Source organism: Acinonyx jubatus, chromosome A2 (assembly GCF_027475565.1).
Source record: "Acinonyx jubatus isolate Ajub_Pintada_27869175 chromosome A2, VMU_Ajub_asm_v1.0, whole genome shotgun sequence".
Lineage (NCBI taxonomy): Eukaryota > Metazoa > Chordata > Mammalia > Carnivora > Felidae > Acinonyx > Acinonyx jubatus.
Genome location: NC_069383.1, coordinates 104,179,104 through 104,197,211, shown reverse-complemented (window position 1 = coordinate 104,197,211; position 18,108 = coordinate 104,179,104). Strand labels below are relative to the sequence as shown.

At 43.4% G+C, this 18,108-nt stretch overlaps 1 protein-coding gene across 2 annotated transcripts in view; it reads right to left on the bottom strand.

Annotated features, from left to right (window-relative positions):
* Positions 1-6,135: 6,135 nt before the first annotated feature.
* The window catches only part of SUN3 (Sad1 and UNC84 domain containing 3), a 31,290-nt gene continuing 19,317 nt past the window's right edge, over positions 6,136-18,108 (bottom strand). For both annotated transcript variants that reach the window (XM_015064588.3, XM_015064587.3), the window contains exons 7-10: positions 15,056-15,171; positions 13,895-14,062; positions 7,597-7,689; positions 6,136-6,434 (exon numbers count right to left, since the gene is read on the bottom strand). In XM_015064588.3, coding sequence (XP_014920074.1) covers positions 6,315-6,434; positions 7,597-7,689; positions 13,895-14,062; positions 15,056-15,171 — 497 coding nt within the window. In that variant the 3' untranslated portion in view covers positions 6,136-6,314. The remainder of the gene's footprint in view (positions 6,435-7,596; positions 7,690-13,894; positions 14,063-15,055; positions 15,172-18,108) is intronic.

The following is an 18,108-nucleotide window of genomic DNA, read 5'->3' as shown; positions in this document are numbered from 1 at the left end:
GAGAAAAAGGAGGAAATTCGGAGAGTTTGTTTTCAAAGACGGACTATTGGAGAAAAGCAGGGCCTCTGGGCTGTAAGTTTTCTCCAGGAAGATTTGCAAGGGCGGTACATTTCTTGTAGGAGTTGGGATCTAGACCTTTCCCTGTTGGAGCCTGTAACTGATGTCTTGCTGTGGGCTCTTGGGGGGGGGGGGCGCTATAACTGACACTCCTTCCTGTAATGGTGCAGAGGGGCCCCTTCCCCCTTCTAGCTCCTGGCTCCACTCCCCAGGCTTCGGCTTTCCCTTCATTCTCATATGATAAAGACGGGGTATGTCAACACTGACCTTAAGCAATAATCCTGCAAGTTTGTCTCAAGATGAATTTTACCAGATCCTAGTTAAAATTCTTTTAAAAATTTTTTTTAATGTTTATTTATTCTTGAGAGAGAGAGAGAGAGAGAGAACAGCATGAGTAAGGGAAGGGCAGAGCAAGGAAGGGACACAAAATTCAAAGCAGGCTCCAGGCTCCGAGCTGTCAGCACAGAGCCCGAACCCACAAGCCGTGAGATCATGACCTGAGCCAAACTTGGACGCTTAACCGACTGAGCCATCCAGGAGCCCCCCCCCGCCTAGTTAAATTCTTATAATGTACATGATAGAAATGATGGCAGAGAATTAAAAAAAAAAAAAAAACAAAATAGGAAATACACCTTCAACTGTATCCAGCCTGGTTTTCCAAATACTATATTACCCATGTTAAGAACATATTATTTTGGGGGTGCCTGGGTGGCTCAGTCGGTTAAGCATCTGACATCAGCTCAGGTCATGATCTCACAGTCCGTGAGATCGAGCCCTGCGTCGGGCTCTGTGCTGACAGCTCAGAGCCTGGAGTCTGCTTCAGATTCTGTGTCTCCCTCTCCCCTGCTCTGTCTCTCTCTCTCTCTCAAAAATAAATATTAAAAAAATGTTTCAAAAAAGAATGTATCTTTGTAAACAACATTTCATGCAATATTGATCTTTATTATTTTTATAATTTTATTTTTAAATTATCTGTACACCCAACACAGGGCTCAAACTCACAACCCCAAGATCAAGAGTCACCCTGTTCCACCAATGGAGCCAGCCAGAAGCCCCTGCTCTTTACTTTAAATGACTTAATGTTATGCCATAAAAAATAAAACACATTTTTTTAAACTCTCCAGGAAGACTTCTGTGATTTTACATTCTGCATAGACAAAGGCCCAAATAATAGAGGGAATTTTGCCCCAGCAATTATAAAATTAAGCTGGAATGATGTTTACTTGAATGGGAAAAGGAATCTTCTGTATGAAGCCTCACAGTTTTCTTAAACTAAATAGATTCAGTAAACCAATAATTCCAGTTCTGGTCATTAAATATACAGACACTGCTACCCCAAGTTTTTTCCAAATGAGTGTGGGGTGAGGCGCAAGATCAGCAGTGATCTCTAGAAACCTGTGTGCTCTTGAGTTTTCTAGCACAGAGCACTCTCCCTTTGCTGTCAGTCCAGCCAGTAAACAGCCTTCTGATTTAAAAACCGGCCACACCTCAGCGGTTGGTAAATCAGTCCCAGGAGGATCTAGGGAAGAGTGCTGGTGCTGTTTGTTATGTTTGTGTATTGTGCAAGGAAATGCCCTAATTTAGTCCTAAAATGGAAATACAGCTACAGTGTGGCAAATAAAAGCGTTTACTGCCTGTCTGTCCTGGAAGCTGCACACGCCCCATGGGGGGCAGGTGACTGCTCACCTCCAGTTCCTGCGGGGAGGCCCATCTGTTGTCCCCCTGTCACGAGGCAGTGCTGGAAATCCTACGAAAGGGGAAAGAGACTGGCACAGCTCAGAGCTTCTGCATCGGATCTGACAGGCGATATTTCTCTCTTTTTTTCTTTTATGTGAAAAAACTGTAAAATGAGGGTGTGCATACTGTAGAGGTGGTGTGAGAGCACGCCTTCTGACAACTGTACTGTTTATGGGATGGTTTTGCTTAAATAGCTTTTCAGCGACTTCATCTTTTAGACGTGGAAGGAAAAATACTTCAATAAATTGCATAAATCTTTTCTTAATGTTTATCATTTTTGACAGAGAGAGAGACCGAGCATGAGCAGGGGAGGGGCAGAGAGAGAGAGGGAGACACAGAATCTGAAGCAGGCTCCAGGCTCTAAGCTGTCAGCACAGAGTCTGATGCGGGGCTCTAACCCACCAACCATGAGATCATGATCTGAGCTGAAGTCATTCACTCAACCGACTGAGCCACCCAGGAGCCCCGTACATTTCATAAATATTTTTTAAATTAACATTTGTGGAGCCCACGAGAACTATGAGGCACGGTGCTCAGGGTTGGGGTTCTCAGGAAGGGGACACCCAGCACCAAGGACAAGGGACATGGACATCTGTTGGCTACTGTGTCCCACATACAAGGTGCCATTGAAATACTATCTGTCAGCAGGGTGAGTTAGATGACCATCGCTTCTACATCACCTTCTCCTGATATTATCACTTTGATAACAAACACCCATACGGCAACTGCTATTACTGCCATCTTATTTTTTTAGATGTTTATTTATTTATTTTTGAGAGAGGGAGAGCAGGGGAGGGGCAGAGGGAGAGGGAGAGGGAGAATCCCAAGAGAATCTGCGCTGTTAGTGCAGAAGCCTGATGTGGGGCTCAAACCCACGAACCGCGAGATCATGACCTGAGCCGAAACCAAGAGTCAGATGCTTAAATGAGTAAACTGGGCACCCCTATGACCCCCATTTTAAAGATGGGGGACTACAGAGAATTGGGGATGTGAGCCGTGGCCACAGCATAGGCTGTTTGGCTAACGGGCTGGTTACCTTAGGTGCGTTGGTTTGGCAGAAACGGCGACAGCTGGGAGCAGGTGGGAGCATCCCGTGGCCCTGAGGCTCGGTTCGCGGAGCCTGCGCTCAAGAGAGGGACCAGATAGGAATGCGCTGAAGCTTCCCTTTCCTGTGCCGACTTGGGTGCCGACATCCCGCCACCAGCGCGACCCGTCTGCGTCCTCGTGCTCAGGAAGGCACAGGCCAGCTCTCCAGCGTCTGTCTTCTCTCCTTGTGTCCTTGCGGGGCCGTGGCTTTCAGAAGCCTTGCGGGGCCGGGCTTCCCTCATGTGCCCAGCCAGCACTGAGCCAGGTCACACTGGGGACCCCTGTTCCAGGTCTCTTGTGCCAGAAGCGTCCCGACTTCCCATTTCCGCATTTTGTCCTTTTAAAAATGTTCTTCCTTCTGTTTCTGTTTCTCATTCTCCCTTTACTTATTTAATATCCACCTTTCCCCCTGGGCCACGGGGAAATGATAAGACAGGACATATGTCCACCCCAGGGCTTCTGGCATACAGCTCAGAAGACACTTGTCATTTCCTAAGTGACAAGAACACTAGCAGCATCTTAATGCTCTAACAATGTGGTCTTTGGCCCCATTTCCCGACTCAGAGCTTGTCAGTCCCTGGGAATTTCCTGGGTGATAAGAGCGCCTTTGATTTAATCAGGGGACTCTTGGTGCACCCCATGTAGGGGCTGCTCACCAGAAGACCAAACTGTGATCCTAAGCTTGGAACTTTCAGTCCCACCCCTATTCCCCAGACTGGGGAGGGGGGCTGGGCATGGAGTTAATGATTGATCATGCCTAAGTGATGAAGCCTCCTGAGAGTCCCAACAGGGGGCGCTTGGGTGGCTCAGTCTGCTAGTTGTCTGACTCTCAATTTTGGCTCAGGTCACGATCTCACGGTTTTTGTGAATTCAAGCCCTGTGTCGGGCTCTGCACTAACAGTGCGGAGCCTGCTTGGGATTCTCTCTCTCTCTCTCTCTCTCTCTCTGCCCCTCTGCGGCTCACACTGCCTCTGTCTTTCCCAAAATAAATAAGTAAACTTAAAAAAAAAATTAAAAAAAAATCCCAACAGTACGGGGTTCAGAGAGCTTCTGCATTGGTGGACACATCCATGTGCCGGGAGGGTGGCACACCCCAACTCCACAGGGACAGAAGCCTGCGTATGTGGGACCCTTCCAGACCTCACCCTATGTATCTTTGTCTGGCTGTTCATCCTTGTTCTTTATTATATAATAAACTGGTAAATATCCGTATTTCCCCCAGTTCTGTGTTCTGGCAAATAACTGAATCCAAGGCGGGACAGGTGGTCATGAGAACCTCCAATTCGTAGCCAAGTTGGACAGATATTGTGGGGAACCTGGGGACCTGCCACTTGGCATCACAGGTGAAAACAGTCTGGTGGGACTGAGCCCTTAACCTGTGGTATCTGCACAGGCTCTGATTAGTGTCTGAACAGAGCTGAACCACAGGATGCCCAGCTGGTGTCACAGACTTGCTTGGTGTTGGGGGAACAAAAGCCCACATCCAGCATCAGAAAGTGGTCAGGTCGTCGTGTGAGAGTAGAGGAGAAACACGGCAGAAATGAGTTTTTCCTTTACAACCATTATGTAAGAAAGCAAAAGATCATGTCATAAAAAAGGTTTGATGTCTAAGTAGGTAATGTTTTCCCATGATCTGAAAACAAAATATTATGCAGTGGGACATTTTGCTCCCACCCACGTGGGAATCCTCCTGCTAAACACTGCTGATGAATAACTTTCTAGGTACAAACATGTATATACATGTATTTTTTTTTTTTTTTGCACATGACATCTTGTTGAGTCAGAGGGTATACGCATCTGTCATGTCACTAGATATCGCCACGTTCCCTGCGTCATGGTTGTGCCTGTTCACGTTTTCACCAGCAATGTGTGGGAGCCTGTTTTTCCAAAGCCTTTCCGTTAAAGTGTGATTGAACTTTTGAATTGTTCTAATTTCACTGCTGAAACAAGGTCCCATGTCACTTTTTCCATTTTTCTTAAAACAAATACATTTGAATACCTTTTTACGTGTTTCTGTGAGCCCTCAGTTCATACTTTTGGGCTGTATTTCTGTACCTATTGATATTATTGTTGCCTTCTTGAGACTCTTGACATATGGGAAAGTAAGTCCTTCTGATATCAATGGCAAGTCTTTTTTTTCCTATTTTGTTTAAGGTTTTGCTGGCCATGCAGAGGTTTTTTGTTGTTGTTGTTTGGGATGTAGTGGAATTTATGTTTTTTTCTTTTGTGGCTTCTGAAGCTTGAATCATACTTGGAAAGGTCTTCCTCTAGCCAGTGCCATGCAGGAATTACCACAGGGTTTCTTGTTTTATTTTTATGGTTTAATTACACCTGTTAATCTTTTACCGCATTGGAGTTCCTCATGTTGTAAAGTGAGCGATATGATTGCAACTTTATTTTCCTAATGAGCAGATAATTGCCCCAAGCCCAGTCTTGTTTTTCTTTTTTCTCTTGAGAGGTAGAGCGAGAGGGGGAGGAGCAGAGAGAGAGGAGAGGGAGAATCCCAAGCAGTCTCCACACTGTCAGCGCAGAGCTGGATGCGGGGCTCGATCCCATGGACCGTGAGATCGTGACCTGAGCTGAAGTCGGACGCTTAACCAACTGAGCCACCCAGGCGCCCCCTCCTTGTATATAATTTTAAAACATACCCCAAATATATCATTTCATCTGTAAATATTTGTTTGTTTGTTTATTTAATTTAAATTTTAGAGGAGGAGGAGGGGCAGAGAGAGAGAGAGAATCCCCAGCAGGCTCCACACTGTCAGCGCAGAGCCTAATGTGGGGCCTCAAACTCTCCAACCGCGAGATCATGACCTGACCTGAGCCGAGATCAAGAGTTGGACGCTTAACAGACTGAGCCACCCAGGGGCCCTGATGTCGATTTATACAATTTTGTATCTACTAACTTCCTGCAGCTTCTTCCTCGTTTGTAATATATTCCTTAATTGGCTTCACTTCATTTCAAGGAATTCATCAAGCCGTCTGCAAATAGTCAGGGACAGACTTTTTCTCTAATTTTTGCCTCTAATTTCTTCTGCTTACCTGGTTGCATTGACCCAGTGCCTGCAGTCACTGTCCGATCACTTTTAAATATACATATACTTCATAGCCGTGACGGTGCGTACCCGTGGCTCGTATGCTTATGCTTGTATGAATAATGGAGACTATTGACTAATACCAGCTTCTTCCAAATATATACTTATTTTCAGTGCTTCCACATGATGCATCCTCAAAAGCTACACTACCACAAGAAGATTGAATTTATTTTTGTATTTTTTACAAGTAAAACTCATTCACATTTTCTGGGCAGGTATGAACCACTTTGAGGTTCCCCTCCCACCCCCACTTTGATGCCTATGGATGCGATGAATCTAAGGAAGTAAGACGAGTCACATATTCTGGACCTGTGGTCACGGCCGTCTGCCTGGCTTCCTCTAGGGGTACTCTCCTGGGGTGCCGTGGACCCTGAACCTATACAAACACGTGTACTTCGGGTGACCCCAGTTGCTGAGGATTTTAAGTTTCACACATAATAAAGGTTCGGAAACTTCGTGCTGAAAATAAAGAGAAGATACAAATCAATGCCTTATAAAGAAAACCATCTCAAAGAATCCCAAGGTATGCAGATCTAATGGAGAATTTGTGGACGCTTTCTTTCCTTCCTAAACAGTATTTTATGAGACACCAGTCTAATGGATGGGAAAACAAGTTCCTTTAAGTACAGGGCTCATAAGAAGGGTGAGAGAGGAGGAGATAATGTGGTGGTCTGGACATCAAATGCCTCTGCCCATCCCACGGGGTCCCCGTGTGGGAACGGGAGACACGGCTAAACAATCAAATAGGAAACCCCACTGTGTCCTTCGTTTCTGACACATATAGTGTTTTCAACTTAGATTATCTCAGCGTTGGCCGAGAGGTATCGTACGCAGCACACTTATTTTGACATGGTAGGTGATTCCGTCTTAAGTCTTCCTGTGGCTGATGAGAAGTAACGAAAATATATTTCATATACTTTAATGGCTTTCAGGGGGTTTATATCTTACCAGGTGGCATTTCCCCCCCCCCCCCTTGAGTTAGGAAGAGAGGTATCACTCACTCTGTGTGATAGAAGTATTTATTCTCTCTTCCTGAGTTCCTGTCTCCCTACACCCATCTCTATCCCCTTTACCCAATGGGAGATAACATACTATCAAGGGAGCCCAAGAGGTAAGAGAAGGAGTGAGAAAATAATTATAGTAAAAAAAAAGGGGGGAGTAGCAAATAAGGAAGAATCCGGCTTAGAACACGTTCTGGTACTTGCGTGGTGTTTTGCATTAAAATCCACGTAGCATGGGGCGCCTGGGGGGCTCAGTCGGTTAAGTGTCCGACTCTTGGTTTCAGCTCAGGTCATGATCTCACAGTCTGTGAGTTCAAGCCCCACATTGGGCTCTGTGCTCACAGTGCAGAGCCTGCTTGGGACTCTCTCTCTCCCTCCCTCTCTCTCTTTGCCCCACCCTGCTCACTCTCTCTGTCTCTTTCTCAAAAATACATAAACTTAAAAAAATAATTTAAAAAAATCCATGTAGCACTTGGAGCTACAAATTAAAGTTCAGCTGAGCCTTCCTTAGCTCACAATTTTGTCATAATTATCCTCTCACAGCACTTTGCATCAACCCCACAAACCCATTCTGGGGATGGAGCTCCTCATACCCCATCTTTTCCCGGGGCTCTCATTACCTGGAGCTTGAATGTTTGAATGGTGGTTCCTGTTTTGTTATACACAAACCGACCCAGGAGAATTTCTTCTCCCTCACAGTGTTTCAAGATGCCCTGTGAAAGGAAACAACAGACATGGGGGCGTGTCACGAATGGATGCTCAGTTGAATAAACGGAGCCTGTTGTCTGTTCAAGTAGCCACAATTCACGAGACACCTTGGGTGTCTACCAGGGCGCGGTGCTGTGCTAGGTGCCAGTGCTGCCCTATAAACCCAAAAGGCATTTAACTGGGGGGCTTGTGAGGCAAGAAGCGGGTTGACCACAGGGCTGACTGGACATATAGACGATAGGTAGATCAATTGATAAAACGATTGATTGATCAATAGATAGATAATAGTTGGATAGATAACAGATAAACCAACATCCAAGATGATAGATAGATAGATAGATAGATAGATAGATAGATAAGTAGATGATAGATGGATAGATAGATCGACCAATAGGTAGATGATTGATAGACAGATGATAGATAGATAAGTAGATGATAGATGATAAATAGACGATAAATAAATAGTATCTATCTATAGACAGATTGACCAATACGTAGATGATAGATAAGTAAATGATAGATGGTGGATAAATAGACGATAGATGATAGAGACAGAGAACCAGAGCAAATCCAAGCATTAACTCTGGTCTAATAACTGAATTTGCTGTTGGCATACTTTGAATGAAGGAAACACAAGATAAGTTCCCATGCTGACCCAATGTTTTCCAAAATGAGCGAAATTTAACCCAATTGCCAGACTCAGACAAGCCAAGTAACTCCAAAAAGTAAGCTTTTGTTGACTGAAAGAAAATAGTGTTATTTGTACGCTGTTTCCTTTGGGCTTTTTCCTTCCTTCTCTACCCTTCAAAATGGAAGTTTTTTGAGAGGAGACAGCCTGGTGGAAATTAATTTTGTGAATCTAAACTTTGTCATTAGTTTCCCCAAATCATGGAAACACAATGCACGAAGGGTCCATTAGTTCAACCGTTTTATAATGAAAATTATATGCTATGTAACTTTGATATGTAAACTTTATCACAATTTTTTAAACATGTCAGCTCTATACCTAACATGGGATTTGAACCCATGACCTCGGGATCAAGAGTCATACACTCCACTGACTGAGCCAGCCAGGTGCCCCATTATAATTTTATTAAAAGAATTGGCTACACCATGATTAAACAATGCAGCCACAATTATATGTACATACAACTCAAACCTCATTCATAGCTGACCCTAGAACATGGGTTCAACCATGTGGGTCCACATATACACGGATTTATTTTGGTAAACATAGTACAGAACTGTCTTTTCTCTTCCTTTTGACTTTCTGCTTTTTTAATGTTCATTTATTTTTGAGAGAGAAAGAGAGCAAGTGGGGGAGGGACAGAGAGAGGAGGACAGAGGATCTGAAGTGGCTCTGTGCTGACAGTAGTGAGCCTGACGTGGGGTTCAAACTCACGAACCTCGAGATCATCACCTGAGACAAAGTCAGATGCTTCACCGACTGAGCCACCCAGGTGCCCCTTTTTGTGAGTTTCTTCATAACATTTTCTCCTCTCCAGCTTCCTTCCTTGGAGGAATACAGCGTATAATGTATGTAACATACAAACTACGTGTTCATCGACCGTTTATGGTATTATAAAACTTCTGGTCACCATAGGCTGTTAGTAGTTAAGTTTTTGGCTGGTCAAACATCACCACTGCTGGGGGCGGGGGGCCAGTTGTAGTTTATCCTGTTAAGGGAGGTGTGTGAGTTTCCTTGCCGCCTTCTTTATCACTGCTTTAATTTCACTGCTTCATAAATTTGCTAAGAGAAGAGAGAAAGGATGAGAAGTGGTTTTTATTGCCTGACGGGCTACCCATAATTCATCTGTAATGAGCAACCGAGTGCGCCTCTCTGAGGTGGGGTTCGACCCGCTCAGATCCAACCTAAGTCAGCTATAGGTGTCAGCAGGCTCTGCGTCAAAGGGGAGCAGCTTCTGTTCTGTCCTGTGACCCCAGAATCATGGCATTTATAGGCATTCCAATGGTGCACAGAGCAGGCCGGGCGCCCATGTTTTAACTGTGAGACCCCCTCCAGATGGGGTCACCGGGGAGCTGAAGAAAGGCACAAATTGGGCGCCTGGTGGCTCAGTTGGTTAAGTGTCTGCCTTCGACTCAGGTTGTGATCTCATGGTTTGTGGGTTCGAGCCCCGTGTCGGGCTCTGTGCCTGCTTCAGATCCTCTGTCCCCCCTTCTCTCTGCCCCTTCCCCACTCACACTCTCTCTTAAAATAAATCAACTTAAAAAAATTTTCTTAAAGGCTTAAAAAAAAGAAAGGCATAAACCAACAGGGAACACCTGGGAACAGGCACTAAGACAAGAAGTCTGCAGATAGCCACCTGGTGACTGGTGGAGTGGCCTGGAGAAAGCATGGATTACCCTGTGTGTAGCGGGACCAACAGCATGTCGATACTGTCATTGCAAGTATCCAGAAAGGGCAGAGACGGGGTCATTGGGGTGGGGGCTGGGAGGGGGCTGCAGTGGGGGGGGAGGGTACCATGCACCTGTTCTCACAGCGTGTGGCTGGTCACGCTGAAATCCCCACGCAACAAGGTTGTGGGATTCCTTGAGGGTCAACCTAACCCTGTATCACACTGGGGGCGTCGGAAGAAACAGCCCAAGCAGACCATCCACCCAAGAAGCTCACACACGAAGTGTGCAGAGCTTTGAGCTAGCTTTTCACCCTTTGTCTCTGAAATGCGACAGAAAAGCATCACCAGACACGAGAGAAGAGCCACTTTCAACAAATAGGAAAAGTGGTATTTGGGGATAAAGACAGGGGAGGGAACAGAAGAAAACACTACAGAACTGAAACGAATTCCATTAATATCTTCCAAAACTGAACATACTGTATCCATGAAGACATTTAGACTCTAAAGACGGGAGTTATTTACAGAAAAAAGAAAAAGTCTTGGAATAATCATGACAGCAGAAATGAAGAATTCAACAAATGGGTTAAGATATAAGTTGGCAAAATCTTTCAGAAGGTGGAGCAAAGAAACAAAGGAGAATCAGAGAGAAAAGATTTTTTTTTTTTAATAATAGAAGAGGTGATTATGTTGAATCCCCAGGATGCAGAGATGAAGTTCATGCAGATCAGATAAGAGGGGGCAATGCGGACAAGAAGGACATCTTTAAAAAGTAAAATAAAGAAGAAACTTAGAAACTGTCTGACATGAAGGAACATAATGGCAGGATTTTGACACTCCTGAAAAAGAGATAATGAATGTTTTTGTGATAGGGATATAGAAAAGTAAGCAAATTATTTTTTAAGTTTATTTACTTATTTTGAGAGAGAGAGAGAGCAGGGGAGGGGCAGAGAGAGAGGGAGAGAGAGAGAATCCCAAACAGGCTCTGCACTATCAGCACAGAGCCCGACGTGGGGCTCGATCCCATGAACCTCGAGATCATGACCTGAGCTGAAACCAAGAGTCGGATGCTTAACCGACTGAGCCAGCCAGGTGCCTCAAGCAAAGTGAATTAAAAAGAGACGTTTGTTGTCCTCAGGAACATCAAAACTCTCACACAAAGAAACTCGTATACGATATGGCTCAAATGAGAACATCACTGACATGGTTACAGCGAAAACACTGCATACCGATTGAAAGTAAGAGATACCATCTGGCAGCATCTTGAACATGAAATGCAGGTTTACCATGTGATCTAGTAATTCCACTTCCAGGTACAGTTCCGAGTGAAAAGAAAACCAGTGTCCACGCAAAGACTCGTACACAAACGTTCCCAGCAGCATTATTCATCACAGTCAAAAAAGTGGAAGCAAACCCAACACCCATCATCTGACAAATGGATACGTAAAACGTGGTCTATCCACCCAGTGAAGTAGTTATTACTCAACAATTGAAAAAATAAAGTGCTGACATGTTATGACACAGATGAACCTTGAATACATGATCCCAAGTGGGAGGAGCCATTCACGAAGGACCACATGTTCTATGATTTCATTTATAGGAAATATCCAGAATGAGTGACTCTACAGAGACTAAGTAGGTCAGTGGTGGCGGGGAGTGACAGACGGAAGATGAGAGGTGACAGCTAACGAGTGCACGTTTTCTGTCGGGAGCAACAAAAATGTTCCAGGGGCGCCTGGGTGGCTCAGTTGTTGAGCGTCTGACTCTAGATTTTGGCTCAGGTCATGATCTCACAATTCATGAGATCAAGCCCCACATCAGACTCTGTGCTAATAGTGCTTAGGATTCTCTCTCTCTCTCTCTCTCTCTCTCTCTCTCTCTTTCTGCCCTTCCCCTGACTCGAGCTCTCAAAAGAAATAAACATTTTTTAAACATGTTCTAAAATTGATGGTAGGGATGCATCCTCAACTCTGTGAATATACCACAAGCCACTTAAGTGTACATTTTATGTACTTGAATTGCTCACGTGTGAATTACATCTCAATACACTTGTTTTTTTTTTTTTTAATAAAAAAGTAAGACATAAAACTTTGGGGAGATTGGGAGAGCCACGGAAGAGGCTACTCTTCATTTCTCATCAAAGGATACCAATGGGTTACAAGCAAAACTGAAAGATCAAGAAGTAGAAGTAGGGGCCCCTGGCAGGCTCAGTGGGAGGAGAGTGTGATTCTGGATTTTGGGGGTGGTGATTTCAAGCCCCCACATTAGGTATAGAGAGTACCTTTTTTTAAAATTTCTGAGTAATACTCCATTGTGTGTGTGTGTATGTATGTATGTATGTATGTATGTATGTGTGTGTATATATATATATATATATATACATATCTTTTATTTTATTTTATTATTTTTTAAAATTTACATCCAAATTAGTCAGCATCTAGTGCAACAATGATTCCAGGAGTAGATTCCTTAGTGCCCCTTACCCATTTAGCCCATCCCCTCTCCCACAACCCCTCCAGTAACCCCCTGTTTGTTCTCCATATTTAAGTCTCTTACGTTTTGTCCCCCTCCCTGTTTTTATGTTATTTTTGTTTCCCTTCCCTCATGTTCATCTGTTTTGTCTCTTAACGTCCTCATATGAGTGAAGTCATATGATTTTTGTCTTTCTCTGACTGACTCATTTCACTTAGCATAACACCCGCCTGTTCCATCCACGTAGTTGCAAATGGCAAGATTTCATTCTTTTTGATTGCCGAGTAATACTCCATTGTATATATATACCACATTTTCTTTATCCACTCATCCATTGAGGGACATTTGGGCTCTTTCCATACTTTGGCTATTGTTGATAGTGCTGCTATAAACATGGGAGTGCATGTGTCCCTTTGAAACAGCACACCTATATCCCGTGGATAAATGCCTAGTGGTGCAATTGCTGGGTCATAGGGTAGTTCTATTTTTAGTTTTTTGAGGAACCCCCATACTGTTTTCCAGAGTGGCTGCACCAGCTTGCATTCCTAAGACATTACTTTTCAAAAAGGGAATGTAGGGGTGCCTGGGTGGCTCAGTCTATTAAAGTGTCTGATTTCAGCTCAGGTCGTGATCTCGCAGTTCATGAGATCCAGCCCTGCGTCGGGCTCTGTGCTGACAGTGTGGAGCCTGCTTGGGATTCTCTCTCTCTCCCCTCTCCCTCTGCCTCTCCCCCACTTGTGCTTTATCTCTCTCTCAAAATAAATAAATAAACTTAAAAATAAAGAAGTAACAGGGGCACCTGGGTGGCTCAGTCGGTTAAGCATCCGACTTCACCTCAGGTCATGGTCTCACTGTTCCTGAGTTCAAGCTCCGAATCGGGCTCTGTGCTGACAGCTCAGAGCCTGGAGCCTGCTTCGGATTCTGTGTCTTTCTCTCTGTCTCTGCCCCTCCCCCGCCCATGCTCTGTCTCTGTCTCTCTCAAAAATAAACATACATTAAATAAAAGTTTTTTAAAAAGAAGTAACAATAAAAACAGATATGAAGGCAAGTACCCAAAGGAGTGGCTAAAACTGTTGCAGGCAGAAGCTTCCAGAGAGTAGAAACCTGGGGTGAGAGCCCTGGCACAAGAAAGTGCTGAATTATAAGCATATAAGAATGTTCATTTTTAAATTGTGCACAGATAGCTTTGATAAAAGCAAAAAAAATTAAGTAATAGAACGCATCTGGTCCAACCCTTGCCTTGTTGATGGCAGAGCAGAGGTCCAGGGAACAAGTAACTCTCTCACAGTGATAAAAACGGTTAGCTGCTCATCCCAGCGTCTGATTCCCAGCCACCCCCTCCTATCATAACCCACTCGGAACACCGATTTTGATTGCCTCTCACATAGACGGAAAATTCCTTGGGTGCGCTGGAGATGTTTCCTGAGGGAGACACCTTCTGGGAGATGTGCTCCATGGTAACAGCAGTAGGTGTGATCTTCCTGGCAAGCTGGATCAGGGCGTGACCCTGGGAACCTGGGAAGGCCCAGCACTTTCCAGGATGGACATCCGGCTGGAAAGAAAACATGGAGTTAATCTCTTATGTGGCTGTATAAATCCACCGCTGCAGTATTGGTCAGCAAACCACTATTGACCACAGATCTCACGTACGCCCATAACATGAAGGCGTTTAATGGGTACACATCACGCAGGAAAACTGCCAAGATACCTATGGGTTTGGTTGTTCTTCCAGAGCACGTTATGTTTATGGCAAACAAAGCCCTTTATTGGAGGATTATATACTATATGATTAGATAATTGATTTACGGTGTTTTCTTTTGTTGCTCTAATTAGACTGTGGGCAGCTAGGAGGCGGCGAGTTGGCATGGGTGGTAAAGATATGATGGTGGTGGCGATGGAGATGGCAGTCGTTGTAAGAAAGAAAAATGACGTCTACCACTTTCTAGATCTAGAGTCTGGAATGAGATCCATACGATTGCTCCTGAAGGGCTTCCTACCTTGAGAACTGACTTTAGGTTTGTAGGTTATAGTTAAGGGGAGCCCCACCATCTGTTGATGTCTGTCCAGAGCCTTTTGAATTGAACTCGAATGTTAGCGGAAATCTTGTTTGGAAATTTCTCCTGTTGTAACTGGACTTTGTAAGAATGCATTGGCCTGAGCAGCATGTAGCACAGTGTGGGAGCTGAGGGCACATGCACCTTGAGCAGGTATTTGTTCGAAGACTGAAGCTTTCAAAGAAAAGGGGGGTGGGGCACAGAATCAACGTAAGGAAAAGACATGGAATGTCTATGTCCTATTTAAGAAGTCAAATCATCTAGTCTACTGGTCTTAAAATAATAAAAACAACTAATAATTAATCAATCATAATATACTGCTCATACAATAAGAAAAAATTTATATAGTTTGATGACTATTGAAATGCAAGAGGATGGGTTCAGATTCTGTGACAAGTTCAGAGTGGCCTCCGTTTCGGTGTTAATATTTTCATGATACATAATAAGAACAAAACCCTAAAATAATAGATTCCTCTTAGTCTAGCTTTTACCTGAAGAATAACATCCGGGGGCATTTCATAGGTTAAGAACCCGATCCCATGCCAGTAAAGTTTTGCTTTGTTATTTTTGTAACTTTCGGAGGTCCCAGCTTCAATGACAGAGGCCCCTAAAAAAATAAAATAATTAAAAAAATAAAACATTATGCAACCCCAAACACATCACTTGCATTTTATTTATTTTATTTTTAAGAGATATTTATTTATTTTTAGAAAGAGAGGGGGGCACAGAGGGACAGAGAATCCCAAGTCGCCAGCACAGAACCCAACATGGGAACCGATACCATGAATTACGAAACATGAGATCATGACCTGAAGTGAAATTAAGAGTCAGATGTCCAACCAACTGAGCCACCAAGGCACCCCAGTCATTTATATACATACATATGCATACATATACAAATATATAACTGTATACATATGTATATAGAAATAACATTTTTTAAATGTTTATTTATTTATTTTTGATAGAGAGAGAGCTAGCAGGAGAGGGGCAGAGACAGAGGGAGACAGCATCCCCATCAGGCACCACACTGTTAGCACAGAGCCCTATGTGGGGCTCGAACCCACAAACTGTGAGATCATAACCTGAGCTGAAACCAAGAGTTGGAAGCTTAACCGACTGAGCCACCCCCCACCCCGGTCATTTGTATTTTAATAATGTTGTTAGCAAAGTATTCCCAGGCAGATTACAAGTAAGTTAAGGTTCACACTCGGGAACTGGCTGGGAAAGTATGACTTCTGGCTCTCATTACTGCTGAGATGTTGTCACTTTGAGAAAATCATGTTTGTTCCGTGTAATTTCACAAAACTTCTGAAACTGGTATTAACTGAATTCCAGAGCAGTTGCATCAGAGGTGGAAATATCATGTGCATAGCGTTTATTACTTAGACATATGGACCCCCATATTTTCACAGCTCGTGTGATGAGACTTTATGTCAGCCCAATCTACTTGAAAAAAAGCATAAAACCCGACGTTATAAATGTATCCACAAGTTATATTCGTAAGAGCAATTCTGTAGATTCACTGAGCTTTAATTTTAACTGAAGAAATCCAAAAGTATACTCGTCGAATGTTATCCCTTCAGGGTATTTCAGTTTAGAAGCAAAATGTAGTTTAGACACAAGAAATTAAGAAAATGCAAATCGTTTCCTCAAGCTGTATCTGGATATCACAATACAAAGCTAAAAATGCATGTACCTGACTGAGTATCCAATTGCCAGTATTTTTTCTGAGATGGCAGAATCTGAAATAGTTACTGTGCACCTAAGGTTGCCAGATTTAGCAAGTAAAAATACAAGACTCCCAGTTAAATTTGAATTTCAGATAAAAAAATAAGCAATTTTTTAGTATGAGCATGTCCCATACAATATATGGGAGATACTTATACTTAAAAGTTAGTTGCTGTTTGCCTGAAATTCACATGTAACTGGGCATCCTTTTTTTTTTTTTTTTTACTAAGCAGGTTTTGTTTTCTTTTAAGATTTTTTAAATTTTATTTATTTTGAGAGAGAGACAGAGAGAGAGAGAGATAGAGAGAGAGAGGGAGAATCCCAAGTAGGCTCCAGGATATCAGCACAGAGCCCTACATGGGGTTTGATCCCATGAACCATGAGATCATGGCCTGGCCAAAATCAAGAGTCAGATGCTTAACCTACCAAGCCACACAGGTGCCCCTAAGCAGGTTTTCTTGATCAATTTTTTTTTTAAGATCTTATTTTTAAGTAATCTCTACACCGAACAAGGGGCTTGAACTCACAACCCCGAGATCTCACAACCCCGAGATCAAATGTCAAACACTCTACTGACTGAACCAGCCAGGCGCCCCACGTATATAGTTTTTTTTTTTTTAAGAATGTATATGTATTCACTTTTTCATTCATTTATTTTTAAATTTCTAATCAGCTTTATTGAGATAAAATCCACATACTACATTATTCACCCATTTCAAGAGTACAAGTGGGTGGTTTTTCGAATATTCACAGAGTTGTACAACCATGACCACAATCAATATTAGAACATTTCAATCAGGGGCACCTGGGTGGCTCAGTCAGTTAAGCGTCCGACTTTGGCTCAGGTCACGATCTCACTGTCCGTGAGTTCGAGCCCGTGTCGGGCTCTGTGCTGACAGCTCAGAGCCTGGAGCCTGTTTCGGATTCTGTGTCTCCCTCTCTCTCTGACCCTCCCCCATTCATGCTCTGTCTCTCCCTGTCTCAAAAATAAATTAAAAAAATGTTAAAAAAAATTAAAGAAAAAAAATAAATTTCTAATCAGCTTTATTGAGATAAAATCCACATACTACATTATTCACCCATTTCAAGAGCACAAGTGGGTGGTTTTTCGAATATTCACAGAGTTGTACAACCATGACCACAATCAATATTAGAACATTTCAATCAGGGGCACCTGGGTGGCTCAGTCGGTTGAGAGCCCAACTCTTAATTTTGGCTCAGGTCAAGATCTCACAGTTCGTGAGATCAAGCCCCGTGTCAGGCTTTTTGCTGACGGCACAGAGCCTGCTTGGGATTCTCTTCCTCTCTCTCTGCTCCTCCCCTTCCCCAAATAAATAAATAAACATTTAATTTTTAAAAAATTTTTTTAATGTTTATTTATTTTTGAGAGAGAGAGACAGAGAGACAGAGAGACAGAGCATGGGCAGGGGAGGGGCAGAGAGAGAGGGAGACACAGAATCCGAAGCAGGCTCCAGGCTCCGAGCTGTCAGCACACAGCCGGACGTGGGGCTCGAACCCACGAACCGTGAGATCATGACCTGAGCCGAAGTTGGACACTTAACCCACTGAGCCACCTAGGCGCCCCATAAATAAATACACATTTTAAAAAAGAAATCTTTTCTGAACTTAGTCACAAGGATCTTTCTTTTAGAAGTTTTATAGCTTTAAACTTTACATTTAGGTCAGTCTCCCATTTTGAGTTAATTTTTGTAAGGTGTAAGTGATGAGTCGAGATTTATTTGCTGAAAATGTCTCACTTCTCCAGCACCATTAACTTGCCTTTTCTCCTTTGCCAAAAATCAACTTGCCCTCT